Source organism: Myotis daubentonii, chromosome 3 (assembly GCF_963259705.1).
Source record: "Myotis daubentonii chromosome 3, mMyoDau2.1, whole genome shotgun sequence".
Taxonomy (NCBI): domain Eukaryota; kingdom Metazoa; phylum Chordata; class Mammalia; order Chiroptera; family Vespertilionidae; genus Myotis; species Myotis daubentonii.
In genome coordinates, this window is record NC_081842.1 from 125,202,438 (window position 1) to 125,222,327 (window position 19,890).

The 19,890-nt window shown below is 42.5% G+C and overlaps 3 protein-coding genes across 5 annotated transcripts in view; all 3 read right to left on the reverse strand.

The window, feature by feature from the left end:
- Positions 1-19,324, reverse strand: part of LOC132230654 (leukocyte elastase inhibitor-like) — a 37,512-nt gene extending 18,188 nt beyond the window's left edge. Inside the window, exon 1 of the mRNA XM_059688426.1 lies at positions 19,260-19,324. The gene's annotated coding sequence lies outside the window, so the exon portion shown is untranslated. The remainder of the gene's footprint in view (positions 1-19,259) is intronic.
- Positions 9,049-19,890, reverse strand: part of LOC132230650 (leukocyte elastase inhibitor-like) — a 38,308-nt gene continuing 27,466 nt past the window's right edge. Inside the window, exon 8 of the mRNA XM_059688418.1 lies at positions 9,049-9,582. Within this exon, the coding sequence (XP_059544401.1) occupies positions 9,416-9,582 (167 nt within the window). The 3' untranslated portion in view covers positions 9,049-9,415. The remainder of the gene's footprint in view (positions 9,583-19,890) is intronic.
- Positions 9,581-19,375, reverse strand: LOC132230651 (leukocyte elastase inhibitor-like). 3 transcript variants are annotated; one of them, XM_059688420.1, is made up of 7 exons: positions 19,260-19,375; positions 17,930-18,104; positions 16,105-16,242; positions 15,441-15,558; positions 11,907-12,049; positions 11,435-11,602; positions 9,581-9,991 (listed from the first exon to the last, which is right to left on the reverse strand). In XM_059688420.1, exons 2-7 carry the CDS (start codon positions 18,095-18,097, stop codon positions 9,587-9,589), a joined length of 1,140 nt encoding a protein of 379 aa, XP_059544403.1. In that variant the 5' UTR covers positions 18,098-18,104; positions 19,260-19,375; the 3' UTR covers positions 9,581-9,586. The 3 variants fall into 3 exon arrangements, with proteins under 3 accessions (XP_059544403.1, XP_059544402.1, XP_059544404.1); XM_059688419.1 differs by having other exon boundaries at positions 17,930-18,124; positions 19,260-19,340; XM_059688421.1 differs by lacking the exon at positions 19,260-19,375 and adding an exon at positions 18,672-18,688.

The window sequence follows — 19,890 nt, forward strand, 5'->3', positions numbered from 1 at the left end:
ACCTTTATTTGGGGTTATTAATATCGTGAATATATTTGTGTTTAGTGCCTGGTACGTGGTGCCTTGTTGTGTTGTATTTTGTGCCTTTAAATCAACGCAGCAGATCCAAGCAACAGCAGCCTCCCGAGCACCACACCCTCTGCTGAGGAACAGCAGCTGTACGTGAAGCCTCCACCCACCAGCCAGAAGAGCCACCACAGCTGTGAACAGCACCCACCAGAGGAGCTGCTGCCAACTGAGGAGCAGCTGCTACCACAACCGCCCGAAGAGCAACCACAGACCAAGGAGTCACTCCCACCCAGGGAGCAGCCACTGAATGACTCAACATCTAGATATGTCGGTGAGATCAAACATGGGTGGACAAATAAACCCCCAAAGGAAAGAGAAGGAGGACTCTCCAGAAAAGCAGCTAATAAAGAGGCAAGCAACATGACAGAAAAAGAATTCAGATTAAGGGTCCTAGAGTGCATAAACCAGATGGAGGAAAAAATCAACAACTTCTACAAGAAGCAAGAAGAAACAGATGAAAAAGTCAACTACCTATGCAAGAAGCTAGAAGAAACAGATGAAAAAATCAATAACATATGGAAGAAGCTAGAAGAAACAGATGAAAAAATCAACAACTTAAGTAAGACCCAAGAAGAAATGAAGAGTGATATAGCTGCAATAAAAAACACCATTGAAAGTATCAACAGTAGACTAGGAGAAGCGGAGGACCGAATTAGTGAATTAGAAGACAAGGAAGCAAAACACAACCAAAATGTACTGCAATTGGAGAAAAAAATTAAAAGACAGGAGGAGAGCCTAAGGGAGCTTTGGGACAACATGAAACGAAACAACATACGAATAATAGGGGTGCCAGAACAACACAAAGATGAACAAGGATTAGAAAACCTATTCAAAGAAATAATATCAGAAAACTTCCCTGAGGTGGGGAAGAAAAAAGTCACACAAGCCCAGAGAGTCCCAAACAAGGTGAACCCGAAAAGACCCACACCAAGACACATCATAATTACCATGGCAAATGTTCAGGACAAAGAGAGAATCTTACAGGCTGCAAGAGAGAGACGGAAAGTTACATACAAGGGATCTCCCATTAGATTATCAAATGATTTCTCAACAGAAACACATCAGGCCAGAAAAGAATGGATGGAAATTTACAAAGTGATGCAAAGCAAAGGACTGAATCCAAGAACACTCTATCCAGCAAGGCTATCATTCAAACTTGAAGGGGAAATAAGAAGCTTCACAGACAAAAAAAGGCTAAGGGAGTTTATCACCACCAAGCCAGCAATGCAAGGAATGCTAAAGGGACTGGTATAAAAAGAAGAAATAAAAAGCTCAGAAAGAAAACAGCCACACAAAAAAAGAAATGGCTACAAACAAGTACCTTTCAATAATAACTTTAAACGTAAACGGACTAAATGCTCCAACCAAAAGACATCGAGTGGCTGAATGGATAAAAAAACATGACCCATACATCTGCTGTCTACAAGAAACACACCTCATTAGAAGGGACTCACACAGACTGAAAGTGAAAGGATGGAAAAATATCTTTCAGGCAAATGGAAAGGAAAAGAAAGCTGGGGTAGCAATACTTATATCGGACAAAATAGACCTCAATGTGAAGGCCATAACAAGAGATAAGGAAGGCCACTTCATAATACTAAAGGGATCAATACAACAAGAAGATATAACCCTGGTAAACATATATGCACCCAATGCAGGAGCACCCAAATTCATAAAAAAACTCCTGGAAGATATCAAAGGAGAGATCGACAACAATACAATCATAGTAGGGGACTTTAATACACCATTGACAGCACTGGATAAGTCCTATAGACAAACAACCAGCAAAGATACAGCAATCCTAAATGACTCACTAGATCAGATGGACTTAATAGACATCTTCAGAACACTTCACCCCAAAGCCAGAGAATATACGTTCTTCTTAGGTGCTCATGGGACATCTTCAAAAATAGACCACATATTGGGTCACAAGCAAAGTATCCCCAAATTCAAGAAGATTGAAATCATAAAAAGCGTCTTCGCAGACCACGATGGCATAATATTAGAAATAAACTACAATAAAAACAACCCAAAATACTCAAACACCTGGAAGCTGAATAGCATGCTATTAAATATTGATTGGGTTACCAATGAGATCAAAGAAGAAATTAAAAACATCTTGGAAACTAATGACAATGAAAACACAACAATCCAAAACCTATGGGACACAATGAAAGCAGTCCTGAGAGGGAAGTTTATAGCTCTAGAGGCCTATCTCAAAAAACAAGAAAAAATGGTAGTAAATCATCTAACTCTACAACTCAAAGAATTAGAAAGAGAGCAACAAGAAAACCCCAGAGTGAGCAGAAGGAAGGAGATAATAAAGATGAGAGCAGAAATAAATGACATAGAGACCAAAAAAACAATACAGAAGATCAATGAAACCAAGAGCTGGTTTTTTGAAAGGATAAACAAGATTGACAAACCTCTAGCCAGACTCACCAAGAAGCAAAGAGAGAGGACCCAAATAAACAAAATCAGAAACGATAGAGACGAAATAACATCAGACCCCACAGAAATACAAATGATTGTTAAAAAATACTATGGAAAGCTCTACTCCAACAAACTAGACAACATGGAGGAAATGGACAAATTCCTAGAAAAATACAACATTCCAAAACTCAATCAGGAAGAATCTAAAAATCTCAACAGGCCAATAACTATGGAAGAAATTGAAGCAGTCATCAAAAAGCTTCCATCAAACAAAAGCCCAGGACCAGACGGCTTCACAGGGGAGTTTTACCAAACATTCAAGGAAGAACTAAAACCTATCCTCCTCAGACTACTACAAAATATTCAAGAGGAAGGAACACTTCCAAGCTCATTCTATGAAGTCAGCATCACCCTAATACCAAAACCAGGTAAAGACAACGCAATGAAGAATTACAGGCCAATATCCCTCATGAACATAGATGCCAAAATCCTCAACAAAATCTTAGCAAATCGGATCCAGCAGTACATCAGAAAGATCATACACCATGACCAAGTAGGATTTATCCCAGGAATGCAAGGATGGTACAATATCCGCAAATCAATAAACGTGATACATCACATAAACAAATTGAAAGAAAAAAACCACATGGTCATATCAATTGATGCATAAAAAGCATTTGACAAAATTCAACACCCATTTTTGATAAAAACTCTCAGTAAGGCGGGAGTAGAAGGATCATACCTCAACATAATAAAAGCCATATATGACAGGCCCACAGCCAGCATCATACTCAATGGACAAAAACTCAAACCATTTCAACTAAGAACAGGAACAAGACAGGGATGCCCCCTCTCACCACTCCTGTTCAACATAGTACTGGAAGTGTTAGCCATTGCAGTTCGGCAAGAAGAAGAAATAAAAGGCATCCAAATTGGAAAAGAGGAAGTAAAACTGTCCTTATTTGCAGACGACATGATATTATACATACAAAACCCTAGAGACTCCATCAAAAAGCTACTAGACTTAATACATGAATTTGGCAATGTAGCAGGATACAAAATTAACCCCAAGAAATCTGAGGCATTTCTATACACTATGAACTTTCAGAAAGAGAGATTATAAAAACAATCCCGTTTACCATCGCACCAAAAAAATTAAGCTACCTACCTAGGAATAAAGTTAACTAAAGAGGTAAAAGACCTCTACTCAGAAAACTACAGGACATTGAAAAAAGATATAGAGGAAGACATAAACAGATGGAAGAACATACCGTGTTCATGGATTGGTAGAATCAACATCATTAAAATGTCCATACTACCCAAAGCAATCTATAAATTCAACGCACTTCCCATTAAAATACCAACGGCATACTTCAGAGATCTAGAACGAACTCTCCAAAAATTCATCTGGAATAAAAAAAGACCTCGAATAGCTTCAGCAATCTTGAAAAAGAACAAAGTAGGTGGGATCTCAATACCAGATATCAAGATGTATTACAAAGCCACTGTTCTCAAAACTGCCTGGTACTGGCACAAGAATAGGCATATAGATCAATGGAATAGAATAGAGAGCCCAGAAATCGGCCTGAACCAATATGCTCAATTAATATTTGGCAAAGGAGGCAAGAGCACAGAATGGAGCCAAGATAGTCTCTTCAATGAATGGTGTTGGGAAAATTGGAGAGATATATGCCAGAAAATGAAACTAGGCCACCAACTTACACCATACACAAAAATAAACTCAAAATGGATAAAGGACTTAAATGTACGACAGGAAACCATAAAAATTCTAGAAGAATCCAAAGGCCACAAAATCTCAGACATATGCCGAAGCAATTTCTTCACTGATACAGCTCCTAGGTCACTTGAAACTAAAGAGAAAATGAAGAAATGGGACTACATAAAAATAAAAAGCTTCTGCACAGCAAAAGAAACCATCAACAAAACGATGAGAAAACCCACTGTGTGGGAAAACATATTTGCCAATGTCATATCTGATAAGGGCCTAATCTCCAAAATTTATAGGGAACTCATACAACTTAACAAAAGGAAGATAAACAATCCAATCAAAAAATGGGCAAAGGACCTAAATAGACACCTTTCAAAAGAGGACATTCAGAAAGCCAAGAGACATATGAAAACATGCTCAAAGTCACTAATCACCCGAGAGATGCAAATCAAAACAACAATGAGGTACCATCTCACACCTGTCAGACTGGCTATCATCAACAAATCAACAAACGACAAGTGCTGGAGAGGATGTGGAGAAAAAGGAACACTTGTGCACTGCTGGTGGGAATGCAGACTGGTGCAGCCACTACGGAAGACAGTATGGAGTTTCCTCAAAAAACTGAAAATGGAACTCCCATTTGACCCTGTGATCCCACTTCTAGGAATATATCCCAAGAAACCAGAAACACCAATCAGAAAGGATATATGCACCCCTATGTTCATAGCAGCACAAGTCACCATAGCTAAGATCTGGAAACAGCCTAAGTGCCCATCAGTAGATGAATGGATTAGAAAACTGTGGTACATCTACACGATGGAATACTATGCTGCTCTAACAAGGAAGGAACTCTTACCATTTGCAAGGGCATGGATGGAACTGGAGAGCATTATGCTAAGTGAAATAAGCCAGTCAATGAAGGAAAAATACCACATGATCTCACTCATTCATGGATAATAGAGACCATTATAAACTTTTGAACAATAATAGATACAGAGGCAGAGCTGCCTCAAACAGATTGTCAAACTGCAGCGGGAAGGCCGGGGAGGGTTGGGGGACAGGAGGTAGGGGGGTAAGAGATCAACCAAAGGACTTGTATGCATCATATAAGCATAAGCAATGGACATAAGACACTGGGGGATAGGGGAGGCTAGGGGACTGTCTAGGGTCGGGGGGGGGGGAATGGACACATATGTAATACCCTTTGTATTACTTTAAGCAATAAAAATAAATAAATAAAAAAATTAAAAGCCTAAGTGACCATTATGACTGGACAACTGGATGACTTGACAACTGGCCGGTAACTATGATGTGCACTGACCACCAGGGGACAGACTGACCTGGTGGTCAGTTTACTCACACAGCCAACCTCCTGTGGCTGGCCAACCTCCTGCAATCCTTCCCTGCTTCTGGTCCCAATTGGGACTGGGTGAGACAGCCCAATTGGCCAGGAGGGACCCCACCCACACATGAATTCCTACACTGGGTTTCTAGTCTAATATAGTTGTACAGATATGTGATATCTACCTTTGGGATATGTTTTTAAAATCATGTTGTTAGGCAAGTTTGTTGTAGTGCAAACATCATAAAGTGCACTTACACAGACCTAGACAGTACAACTTATCTGGATTTCGGCAGTGTGGTATATCCTATTGTTTCTAAGATAAAACTCTGTACATCATTTTACTGTCAAAAACAGCATGAGATTAATTCCAGCACAAGAGAAAATGATTCAATCAAGAAACACAAGAGAGCAGGTGGGTGGGTGGGGGGTGGGAGTTGGCAAAAAAAAAAAAAACAAAAGAAAAAAAAATAGACACACAATAAACACAAAATGTATGCAGCTGCTGCCATTGTAACATTCCACTGTTTTAAGCACATTGTTCTTTCATAAATAGAAAAATTACCCAGTCTAAAATAATGATAAAAGTTATAATATAGTAACTACACTTACTATCATTATCAAATATCATGTACTGTGCATCATTGTATATGCTACACTTTTCTATGAAGGGCAGCGCAGTAAGTTTGTTAATACCAGAGTCAACAAAAACATTTAAGTAATGCTTTGCACTATAGTGCTATGGTGTCTACAATCACCAGGCAATAGGAAATTTTCAGCTTCATTATGATCTTGTGGGACCACCAAGGTAGATGCACTCTGTTGTTGACCAAAATGTCATTAAGCAGATAGTGATGGTACTTGTACTTTTATTCTCTTCACAGAAAATACAGGACTCCAGAAATGTTACCTCTATTTTTCTTCCCCAACATCTTTGGTATAATTTATTTTAATTTTGTGTATGTCTGACATTCTGCAGATAATATTACTATTGTTTTATATGGTCAATATTTATTTAAATTTATATTTACATTTTTTCTTGCTCTTGTTCTTTTCCTAGAACTATTATGTTCCTTTTGCATAAATAATATTCTCTAGAATTTTTTTAAGTCTCTCTCAGTTTTTGTTTGTCTGATTATATCTTAAGGAATATTTTTCCTGGGTATAGAGTAATTCTGGATTAGCAGGTGTTTTGGGTGATGTTTTTTCAACATGTTAAATCAGTCTATAATGTCTGGTTCTCATAACTTCTGTTGATTTATGTATTGTCCTTCTAACTGTTGCTCCTGTGAGGGTACTTTGTCTTTTTTCTTTGGCTGTTTTTACATCTTTCATGATCATCTCTTTGGTTTTCTGTAGTTTCAGTGGAATGTGAGTAGAAATGGATCTCTATGTAGTATCCTCTTCGCGGGTGAGTAGGATTTCTAAAATCTGTGAATTGATGTTTTAACAAGTTTTAGGATACACATTTTGAATGTTACATCTTTAAATATTATTTTGCACCGTATTGTCTTTTGCCTTATCTTTTCCTGTTAAAAATCTTCTTACTGACTATTTTAACTATTCTTATCCTTCCTTTTATATTTTCCATTATTTTGTCTTTCTAGGCTTCACTCCTTATAGTTGTCTTTCTGGAAGAAATTATGGGGAATTTTTTCTGGTCTGACAATCCACTCTTTTCTATTTAATTTGTTGATAAATTTATCCATTTAGTTTTTCATGTGTTATATTTTTGAGTTTTGGAGTTCTATTTCACTTCTGATCTTTTTAAAAAAATATTTTTTAAATTAATTTCAGAGAGACAGGGAGAGGGAGAGAGAAATAGAAACATCAATGATGAGAGAGAATCATTGATTGCCTCCCTTTGCACACCCCCAACTGTGGAGTGGAGCCCATCAACTAGCCCACCATGGTCCTGCTCTTTCTTGAGTTAGAGCCCATTGGGGAAGCAGCCCCTCCATTGCTGCCTGCTGCCAGCACCACATGGCCAACACCCACCATGTTCCATGCCGCCCCCCGGTGGTAAGCACACCTCATAGTGAGCGGTCAAACTCCTGGTCTCCCTGTTGAACTCCCAGTCCTGAACTATCCCTAGAGGGGACAGTTTGCATATTTGACTTTTATTATGTAGGATTTGAGGTTTATGGGTAATCTTTCCATAGGGATGATTTTTGTTTGCTTCTTCCATATGCCTCTGGATAGTAGCAAACCAGGATAGATGTAATCGAATCCCAGGGATTGGAATTTGGGGGACTGTCCAAGGACTTACATCAGGGCTACATTCTGAGCTGCTGCAGTCATACTCCTAGAGTGTAGTTCTAATGTTGCCATGTGAAAGCACAGGGTCACAATGGGACCCCCATACTTGACAGGCCAAAATTCTGCATGCCTGGCCTTGAACATCATCAAAATCAATGCTTCATGCCCTTTTACATAAGTTGGATTGGGAATTGCCCCTAGGGTAAAAGTGGCCCCAGTTGTCAAAGTCACCAATTTACCCAGGATTGCTGACTACTTCATAATCATGGCAGCTCCCTTGCCTTTGGGCTCATGCTTGCTTGGTTTGTTGTTGTTGTTGATTTAGTTGTGTTAAAAGACCTGAGTTACCTAGTTCACATTGCAGTAAAGAATTAGATGTTCTCCACATAAAATATTTTTTGAATTCTAGTTTCTGCTCTGAAATTTACTACTTGTTTTAACCTTCAATAATTTATTTGTCGTCCATGAGCCTGCTCCCTCATATATAAAAAGGATTTGAGCAGTTGCATGGAGCCCTGCAATTCAGTTTCTACCCTATTAGCATAATTTACTCTAAATCACTGAGTAGATTTTAGCCTAAGATCCCAAAGAGAAGGATTACAGAATGCAGTGACTTGCATTTCTTGTTTTTCCTATACGTAAGAGAACCTTCAACATTGAAGCTGCCCGTAAGCATTTCAAAGGAAAAAAGGAAGGAAAGCTTGCTAACAGATTTGCTAAAATGTTCTTTTTCTTTCATGGAGCCACTGACTATCATCATGGATGTCAGTATTGTCAGTCCAGGAGACCCATTAGTCCTGTCTTTTCTAAGATCAGATAGAAACAAGAAGAGGACTGAGATCAGTCTGGCTAGCAGAATCTTAGGAAACGTAATTAGCCAGCCCACCAGCTTTGTGGGAGCAAGAAAATGCAGCATTTCAAGCCCCATTCCAAGGAGTGCATTTGACTAAGGTTTATATTGATCACAGAGCCCCTCCCCGACCCAGCATTGCATAAAGCCATCCCATTGCTATCACAATCTGGACTAGATGATGGAAATCAAGAGCCCTTATCAGAAAACACACAAGAAACTGGTAACAGTGTGATCTTTGCACCACCACCTAGCTTAACAGTCTCTCCTACTTCACTTCTCTGTTGTAGTTTCATGGCATCTTTTAAGATAAGACACTAACTTCTTCACTCCTTCTGATCCCACACAAACTACAAACCAGATGGATAAAGGAAAAGAAGCTCTTTAATCGTTTGAAGTCAGAGGGACTATAACAGAACACTAATCCTGTAGAACAAAGGGTCAGAAACACTGGCCAAGGCAAATTTATCTTCATAATCCAACCCTTAATTGGGCTGCTCTCCTATATTTCAATTGAATGTCTGTTTTTAAGCCTCCCTTCAGCAATGACAGTCTCTCTATGATTCCTTCCAGAAGTCTATCTGTGAAACAAATTACAGTACTGTAATTTTTCTCATGGCTATCAAGACAGTACAGCAGTTTCTTCGTTTACTACACTATCAAGAGTCTACATATCTGCTTGGTGCATTCAAAAGCAATCACTACATTTTTCAATATAAAAAAAATTAGATACCTATGCCAAAGTTAATGGGTGTAAACAGCCCTCAGAGCTGACATTACGACAGAAGTTACAGATTATTTTTTTGGGGGGTGGAAGATTTATTTTAGAAGATATATAATTTTCATATATCTTTGAAAGGGCCAGTGATACAGCTCTGAGCCTGACCTTGGATTTCCACAGTCTCTAAGGAGAAGAAAGTCTGCCTAAGAACAGGATGTTAGCTGAGGGATTGTGTCGAATGAAAAAAATGAATGGATGGTCGGCCACAAAATTTTCCTGTGGGAAAACCGCACAACCGTACACTAAAATTCCGGCTGTGGCAGCCGCTGCCTCTGTGCCCTCCTCATTAACTTCCACAAAAGACTTGTGGATAATTTCTGATATAAAAAGATCTCTGGCTCTTGATATGCCAGACAGATCAGCCTTGCTATTAAAGAGATCCTCTATACCCAGGCTTCTCAGATGAGAGTTGAGGTTGTAGCTCTCTTCCAGCTTGAACTTGGGCAGGTGGATGTTGACTTCAAAAAATCTCAGATTCTCAGGTTTGGTCCACTCATGCAGTTTTTCCAGGGTCAATTGTTCTTCGATCTAAAATGAGAAAGGGCAAAAGAAGAGGTGAGAACTATTCCACATAAGCAAGGCAATACACATTTACATGAATGGATTCATGTTATCAGTTCCTAATCAGTTTCTTTCATCTTTTGTGCCAAAATAGGATCTATTTGGGGGATTTCATTTCTTTTCAACTGGTGAGACTAGAACAGAGCTGTGGTCCAAGCCATCAAGGGCCCAAGTAACAGGGACTTTGGACATCAGAGGCTGCAACTACCCATCCATCCAAGGACCCAACCATCCATCCACCCAGGCTTTCCTAAACCCCTCCCACACTGGATTACGGTGGTAGGCCATGATGGCTGTTATTGTTTTAACTGGTTGATTGATCCAATGTAAAACTCAAAAGTTTTCTTCTAGTTCTTCTATTCTGAACCCTACTGATCACTGTAGTTATTTGTGAACTCACTGTGCTGAAGTAATTAATCTCTAGTAGATTTAGCTTCTGGGTAAAAAAAGAAAAGGGACTAGTTCCTCATCTAAAATTGGGAGAGGGTTAATGATAGTACCTACCTTATAGCCTTGTTGTAAGCATTAAATGAATTAATGTATGCGAAGCACTTGGCACACAGTACTAGTAAGAGCCACAAGAATGTCAGCTATTATCATTACCATATTACTACTACTATTGGACTAGAATGGGCCCATCATTCCCCTTGTTCTACTGATGCTGATTATCTATTTTATGAGACTGGAGAACTTCTCTTTACAATCAGAGAAGAGACAAATATGAAAATAGAATTAAAAGAAGGAACATCCTGATTTTAATACATACTTTATACATGCCAATAATTAATATTGGACCTCTTCCTGATAACAAGTTTGGTTAGGGAGAGGGTAGAGAAAAACCACATAGCAGGCTAGAGACACTAAAGAAAACCATATTCTTCACAGTTTTGCCTAGTCCTAGCCTGACAAGAAATGTCTTCGTCTTTAACTGAAATAAAATAGAAACATCATACAAAGTTCATATGAGAAAATATGCTTAGCTTTCAAGCTAGTGTGTCATTTGGGTCTTTCCTACCATGTAGCCGTGAGAAATTTAATTCACAGTCTATATGAATTGTGATGAGAAGGAGCAGTGTAATAATGGGACCTCATTGTACAAGTTGAAGCTATCTAGTATAAATGTCTTGGGTTTTTTAATTTTAATAAATTTGTTTCTATAAAATAATTCTAATTTTACTGCACTTTCCTCTAAAGTGTATTTAAGAAAATTCCTGTGAGCTGCCACTGACATGTTACATTTAATATAGATTTTTAGAAGTCCCCACCACAACTGTTCACTGACAGTCCCTGAAAAGTTAATCTTAGGGCTTCAGAGTAGCAAACATTGATGACCTACTACCACACCACATACACACAGTCTGAACAGATCTGTTAGAAGGAAACATGAAGCATGAGTGTGGGAGCCGTTACCTTCTTCAGACCCGTGGCCTTGTCCTCGATGTCATCTGGCAGCAGGATGACCATGCTGAGGTCCCTGCCTTGGTAAGGCAGCTCCAGCACCCGGCATTTAAGGTCCTCGATGTAGCCAAATGGAAATTTGCTTTTCTGATACATCATTTTCACTGTTTTTGTGTCTTTCTGAACAGTTGAAAAAACAAGTCACTCACATTATTATCTGCATTCTCTCAGGCAGTGGTTCTCAACCTTCTGGCCCTTTAAATACAGTTCTTCATGTTGTGATGCAGCCATTAAGTTATTTTCGTTGCTACTTCATAACTGTAATGTTGCTACTGTTAGGAACCATAATGTAAATAACTGATATGCAGGATGGTCTTAGACGACCCCTGTGAAAGGGTCGTTCGACCGCCAAAGGGGTCATGACCCACAGGTTGAGAATCGCTGTCTTAGAGCAAAGAGCAATTTTATAATGACATCACCTCACCTTATTCAATCTGAATGGTTTATCAGTTGTGTTCTTTTTACTGAATGTCTTCTGCCAGTTTCCTTTGAAATAGATGGCATTAACTAGCACAAGTTTGGTCATATTATCAACCATTCCTGCAGCCAACAATTCTGGAATTTTTCCTAAAGAAATAAAGTATTTTTTTTAATCAGATATTAGCATCCCATTCTTCAACTGCATTGAAATGCACTTCAAATTCATACTTTCTATTTAATTCCCATTAATATGTTAAGTTAGGGAAGCCCTACCAGTATGTTTTGACTGTAAATAAACCAATTAAAAGGTTTAAAAGCTAAACACAGGACGATTTTTTCTGCATTGTATGAGAAACAATGAGCCTTCTTTAGTGAATGGCCATTCTTTGGCAGGCATAAAAAATACTTTTTCATGAAAACGGTCTATACTAATAAAAGGGTAATAAGCTAATTAGACCGAACATCTTCCAGATGACCTTGCGGACGTTCTTTGAGACAAAACTATGGTGAGGGAGCCAAGGCAGAGGCAGTTAGTGGCTATCAGGCAGGCATGGGAGTGCAGTTAGTGGGTTCAGGCCAGCAGGGGAGAGCAGTTAGGAGGATCACGCCAGCAGGGCAGAGCAATTAGTTGGATCCAACCGGCAGGGGAGAGCAATTAGGGGAATCAGGCCAGCAGGCAGGTGAGCAGTTAGGAGCCAGTAGCCCCGGATTGCGAGAAGGATGTCCAACTGTTGCAGGGATCTGGCCTAAACCGGCAGTTGGACATCCCCAGAGGGATCCTGGATTGAAGAGTTTGTAGGCCAGGCTGAGAGACCCTATACCCCGTGCAAGAACTTTGTATCTTGGCCCTCTAGTTTTCAATAAGTCACTCCTTCAAAGCCTCCAAGTGAAAGCTGCTCTCACAGAAAACATTTTAACAGATAACCAAAGGCTAGGACAGTTAGTCCTCTGAAACGCCAGTACCCCTGTGACCACAGCAGGGCCATGAAAAATGCCTTGGATGGGAGAAAGGTGTTGGGTAGGTGCCTTGACTCAGACCTAGACGAGGTTAGAGAGAGTGGTGGTGGAGAAACAGCTGAGATGGAGCCACCCCTGACAGCTTAGACAAGACATTTCCCAAAATACTTATGGCCACAGCAGTTTGTGTCACAAGTATGAGAATATTAGAGGCCTGATGCATGAAATTTGTGCCAGCGGCTCAGCCTCCCCCACCTCAGCTTTGACCTGAAGTTGTCTAGAAAGGCGTCAAGTCTAATTACCATATTATGCTTCTATTATTATAGACTAGAGGTCCAGTGCATGAAATTTGTGCGCTCCATGGGGGGGGGGGGCTCCCTCAGCCTGGCCTGCACCCTCTTGCAGTCTGGGAGCCCTCGGGGGATGTCTGACTGGTGGCTTAGGGACTACCAACTTTCAGTGGGGAGCAGGTGGACATCCCTAGCACTGCTGTGGAGGCGAAAGAGGCTTCTAATACCACTGCTGCGCTCGCCAGCTGTGAGCCCGGCTTCTGGCTGAGTGGCATTCCCCCCGATGGAGTGCACTGACCACCAAGTGGAAGCTCCAGGGTTGAGCAGGCTCGCACCATAAGTGGCTCTAAAACATTCCCTGAGTGGTCCCAGATTCTGAGAGGGTGTAGGCCTGGGTAAGGAACCCCACTGGTGCATGATTGTGGCCAGGAGTGATGCAGGAGGTAGGCCAGCCAGGAAGGGACAGTGGGAGGGTGCCAGGACATGTCTGGCCCATCTCGCTCAGTCACGATTGGCCAGACCCCAGCAGCAAGCTAACCTACTGGTCAGAGTGCCTATCCCCTGGTGGTCAGTACACATCATAGTGACTGGTTTACCGGTCGACTTTCTGCCGCCTGGTGAACAGTGAACGTCATAGCTACCAGTTGAGTTGCCTTAGCATATCATTAGTATATTGCCCTCTGATTGGTTGAACAACTGACCAGATAACCTGACACTTAGCATATTAGGCTTTTACTATATGAGACTAGAGGCCTGGTGCACAAAAATGTGTGCACTTGGGGGGGGAGGGGGGTCCCTCAGACCGGCCTGTGCCCTCTCACAGTCTGGGACCCCTCGGGAGAAAACGACCTGCTGGCTTAGGCCTGCTCCCGGGTGGCAGAGGGCAGGCCCAATCCCTAGGTGCAGCCCCTGGTCGGGCTTAGAACAGGGCCATGGGGAGGTTGTGATGCCACCGTCAGTCACGCTCAGGGTAGGGCCGATTGGGGGGTTGGGGCACCATCCCCTGTCACACTCAAGGCAGGGTCGATGGGGAGGTTGCAGCGCCACCCCCTGTCATGCACAGAGCAGGGCCAATCAGGGGGTTGGGGCATTTCCCCCTGTCACTCACAGAGCAGGGCCCATCAGGGGGTTGGGGCTCTGTACCCTGTCACACACAGAGCCGCAGGGCGATCAGGGGGTTTGGGTGCTGCCCCGGCACGCTGATCCCGGTGCCGGAAGGCATCGAGGCTCCGCTGATCCCGGTGCTGGGAGGCATATAACCCTTTTACTATATAGGGTAGAGGCCTGGTGCATGGGTGGGTGCCAGCTGGTGTGCCCTGAAGGGTGTTCTGGATCAGGGTGGGGGTCCCCACTGGGGTGCCTGGCCAGCCTGGGTGAGATGATGATGGCTGTTTGCAGCTGGTCACACATCCTTCAGGGTGGGGGTCGCCACTGGGGTGCCTGGCCAGCCTGGGTGAGGGGATGATGGCTGTTTGCAGCTGGTCACACACCCTTCAGGGTGTGGGTCCCCACTGGCATGCCTGGCCAGTCTGGGTGAGGGGCTGAGGGCTGTTTTCAGGCTGGGACTGAAGCTCCCAACCACTCCTTTTTTTCTTTTTTATTCTGGGCCAGCTTTGGCTTTGAGGCTTGGCTCCAGCTCTTAGGCCTCCACTGCTGAAAGAAGGTTTCTGGCCTTTGCTTACAATGTTGCGATCTGGCTGGCTGAAGCCTGGCAGGTTTCTGGGGTTTTGTTTAGCTTCTATGTTTGTTACATAGTTGCTTGCAGCTCAGAGGCCTGCAACGGCAGGCGGGAACGTTGGCGTCCTCCGTCACTGAAGCAAGCGAGCCTCATGTTAGTTTCAAGCTGCCTGGCTGCTGGCCGCCATCTTGGCTGACAGTTAATTTGCATATTGCCCTGATTAGCCAATAGGAAGGGTAGCGGTCGTACGCCAATTACCATGTTTCTCTTTTATAAGATAGGATTCTTTTCCATAATCTGGGCCAGGATGGATTTCCCTCAAAGCTTTATCTTTCTTATCCTACATTCAATGTGAGTTTTAATTTTAAAATGTGATTTTGTGAATTTATGGGGAAAATATTTAGCTGCTTCAGTGAAAGCATGTTGAACTTCCTACTTTGAGGAATTCCCACATTTAAAGGCTGTCTGGCACTGGGCAGTGGCAGAGTTTAGCCCCAGCGAGAGGGTGAGGGCAGAGGAAAAGGGCAGGGAATCATCTGCAGGCCGGGAGAGTGGAAGGAGGAAAGGAACGGCCAGTGTGTAATGAATGCCTACATTCGGCCCGCTCTCTCACCTTCAGTCTGCCCTTTGACCCACTCGTTTATCACCTTTCTTGCATCTTCAGAGGCTTGCTGAAAATCTACACTGACCAGTTCAGCACCATACATTTTCTGGGTTGAAGCTGAGAACTCCTGTTTAAAATAAGGAAGTTAAAAAAAAAAAAACAAAACATAAAACAGGAGTAACTCCTACTACATACAGAAATGGTTTTCTAAAATCCTTAAAAGAAGAACAAATTGTCCTAAAGACATAAACTTCATTGTGACAAAAAATTCTAATCCTTATACTTTTTGCACTATGGTAAAAAACACATAACACTAAATTTACCACCTTAATCATTTTAAGTGTACAGTTCAGTAGTTTTGGTGTACAGAAAAGGAATTTACCAATTCTTTCCTGACCTTTGTCTAACATTTTCATAAATAAGTATACACTGATTGTTCTGGGAAGTGAATTATGGAATTCACTCTTGCTTTAGTAACACAGCCAGTGGCAACCTTTTCCTGTGAAGACTATCAAATGAAATCAAAACATTAATGGGGATATTGCCATCTGTTTAAATTCTGTATCTTTTTCTGAATGTTTATAAAAATAAAAACTGACTTCTGTGACTTGATTGTGCTGGAAAATGTCTGCACTGTTTCGTGAGTTTTAGCATGTGAATGTAAAGTACTCACCGGGAGGAACTCATAGGTTTTCTCTCCGTACAACCTATTAGCAAGTTTCAGAATATAGGGAGCTCCGCGCTTGTTGATATCAGCATTCAGACTCTGAAAACTTGAATGAATCTCCTTAACTGCATCGAAGTGAAGAGTCTAAAATAGAGGAAACATTCTTTCTATAGCCATTTATTTTGAAACGGATTCCTTGACATTTGCTTCTATCAAATTAAATTAATGCTTTTATTACTAATTATCAATAGTTCCAAGCCCAATACTTTATTAAACTTTCATTTGAGAACAAAAGATTAAAGAATCTAAAATGTACTGGTTTGTGAGACATAATTACATCAGAAGCTCTTTTTATATCACTTTTTTATAATTATAGCCCCATGAATGTAAGTGGTTAATAGGCTTAATATTTATCTAAGTCTGCTTTTTTTCCAGAGAAAATTATAACGTGTATATTCATATATAAATTCTGCATCAAATATAGTTTTACTGGAAGTTCTCAGAAATAAACAGTAAAATTAAGAATCAACCCCTATGTGGGAGCACAAAAATATTACAGAATTAAGGGGATTTTTAAACTACACTATCAGCTTCAGTAACTTAAAAATAACATCTATAAAATTAACATTCAGTAAAAGTTTAATTTTCATGTTACTAATCAAGAACCCTTTATGGTCTTAGGAGTCCTGGGCTGTTTTCTTATTTTAACACACAAAGAACAAACCTACACAATGTACAAAGTGCAGTTACTCACCAAGATAGGGAATGTTTGCATACTTGCTATGATAGATCTGCTTTAATGGAAAAGCAAGGGAACTTTTAAAACTATTTTTTGCTGAAATAATACAGCCCCTGGATAAACCTCAAAATAGAAGCTGATATTACCCTGCAAGAAGCAACTAGGAATTATTACCAGGGGATAAAATAAAAAGTGGGTTTTGGGAAATATAAAAGTGCTTTCATGTCTACAGTATAAAGATCACTGGTTTTTCATAAAATATGGAAATAAAATATTTGCAGCTGAAAGAAATGGAGAAACTTGAATCCAAGGCTGGACCATCCCCAATTACTGGCACCTTGTAATCTTTCCCCTACTTTCAAGGAGACCTAGAGCTCCCCTCTCAGAATTCAACAAAGACCACACAGCACAGTGGTGGGCCCTGCATCCATGAAGGCCAGGTGGAAGGCCAGGCATTATTGCTTCTTCTCCCTGTAACAGGGACCTGCCATACCACCCAGGGCTTGGCCCTGTTCCTACAGCAGCCATACCTCACTTCGTTCCTCTCCTTCAGGCCCCCCTCCCCACACAGGCACTTGTGCCAGGCACAGGGCTAGACCTCAACAGAGCATAATTGCATGGTCGCCTGTTCCCTCAAAAAGGCAACACCGCCAACTTCTCCAGTGTGGTGCATTCCTGTGTCATTTTGTGCTGAAAGGTAACATTACATAGCAGGCATCTATTAATGAGTAGGGAGTTGCCTGCAAAACAGAAACTGAAAAATCTGAAGTGAGAGGAGATGCTTCAAAGATTTGCCCACTGCAAGAGAAGCAGCACACCACTGGCCATTGTAACTTTCTTCACCGCTGTATGCTCAGCCAAACAGAAAAAAGTGCCTGGTACATAGTACTTGCTCAGTAAAAGCTCAATCATGATTGAAAGCCTGCATATAAATGAACTGCTCTTGGGACTTTTCTGAAAGTCTGGCCTCATCGTGTGTAGTTGTGGAACACACAAGCACAGTGTTTAAAGCTCCCGGTAAGAGCACAGAGGCACACCTTTTTAGGAAGGACTTGCAGGGAACCCACACTCCTTTTGTTAGTTTCTGCTGACCTTGGACATCTGTGCCTCGGTGGTGCCTCTGGCCCCCAGGAAGACCATGGCCAGCGCTGAGGAAATGCCCATGGGGGAGATGAAGATGTTCCCAGAGGGGTTGCTGTCCTTCAGGGTGCGGAAGAGGTCCACTGCGAACCGGGTGTTGGCCAAGCTCAGCTGCTCCATGGTGAGGCTACAACACAGGACAGAGGCCTAGCACACCAGCAAATATGGCAGCGACATTTCTCCACATCTCCCTTGCCCTGAAACACCCGGAAACTTGTACTTCCTTTTCTTTTTCCAGGAGAACAAGAGCACTGTCTCATGAGCACCCAGGTGGGAACTAGACAAGGATCCATCAGTGACCCAGGGCCAGGACCCAGGGAGCCGAGAGGGCTCTGACTTGCAGACTCAACAGGCAGGACTGGGCCCTTCCTACTCAGTTGGGGAGCACACACATTTCCCACCCTTCACGTGAGATGATAATTTTCTATTAGAAATTCATAGCTACCTACTCCGAATTAAAGCAAATTTAAGCAAAGTGGTAGATTTTCCTCATTTTCAATTCAGTTGCTAACGTTTAGGGAGGTGAAGTGTCCCAAGTCCGGAGGCTGGTATAGGATGTGAGAGTTTGAAAACTCAGCACAGGCGTTAGGGTCTCGGTGCAGCCCACCAGGAGCAGGGGCCAAGCATCCTCTCTGACACCCACCCCTCAGGTGTGGGTTACTGGCCTTCCACCTCAGCTCAGAAGCCTGCTTACCAATCCTGACTCCTCTCAGAACTTGTTTCCACAGTAATGGGCAAGGAAGAATAATAGTGGTGCTAGCTACCTCCCTGTATGTAATACATTGAATTATCACTGTTGTTATTGGAAAGTAACCTCTAGGATCACATTGGCCTCCCTCCCTTCCACCCTCCATCCTCTCTCTCTCCCTCCCTCCCTCCCTCCCTCCTCCCTCCCTCCCTTCCTCCCTCCAAAGCAATGAAAAACTATGCCCCCTGGGCTGTCTAAAAACTGTTACAAACTGCTCTGGGAGGCAGGAAGTTGAGAGAGAAATGATCCCGGGCTTGGCTGTGGCTTTCAGCCACAAGGCCTTGTTCTGTCCATCGCAGGCCAGCCTGCCCTCGCGCCAGGGATTATGGGGTTTTGTGGGGAGTGTTTCCAGTATCATCTCCCTCTCAGATAAGCAGTGCATGCAGCAGTCCCAGCTAAAGGGCAGGGCCTGCAGAGTACCCAGCCACGGAAGGCCAGGGCAGAGCCAGGAGTAAGCAGCTGGCAGATCCTGCCTTGGGCAGCCCCTGCTCTCTCCATCCCACTTCCCTAATGGGCCTGGTGCCCAGAACTCACGCTTTGCTTGCTGCCTGGGAGGGCCTCTGGATCTGAGGATGTCTGCAGTACAATCACAGCCCTCATATAGTCCCTGAGGTGGGTGCAGCTCTGGGCCTGCAGGAAGAGGAACTGGGTGGGGGGTGGGGGTGGGAGGAGGAAGAAGGGCGGTGCTGGGGGGCGTGATGTTGGGGCGGAGCTGCAGAAGGAGCAGGGTGGGGCAGCAGGGCAGGCACAGCTGGAGTCCAGGCACTGCCAGTAGAAGCCTAGATGAGGATGAACTCCATCCAGTGCCCTCTACAGGAGATGAGCACCTTTTTGAGTCTAGGTGAACTCAGATGTCTGGCAAGGACCTGAGGGCCTAGTTCTTGCCTAAGTGTGAATCACTGAGATGACATAATGTATCACCTCTTACAGGGCAAACTAGCCCCTCTGAATCTCATCTATATACTCCAAAATGGTTTTCTTTTCCTGTGTTTTTCTTTTTGTTTTGTGGGGTGGGAAGGGACCACCAGTATAAGACTAAACAGTCCTGTCAGCTGATGGTCATTGGTGCCAGTTCAATGCCACCAGGAATCCCCAATTTAGAGTGCAGTGAAGAAGGAAATTTCATTCAGTGCAAACAGTTCTATTGTGATACAGCTCAGTTACT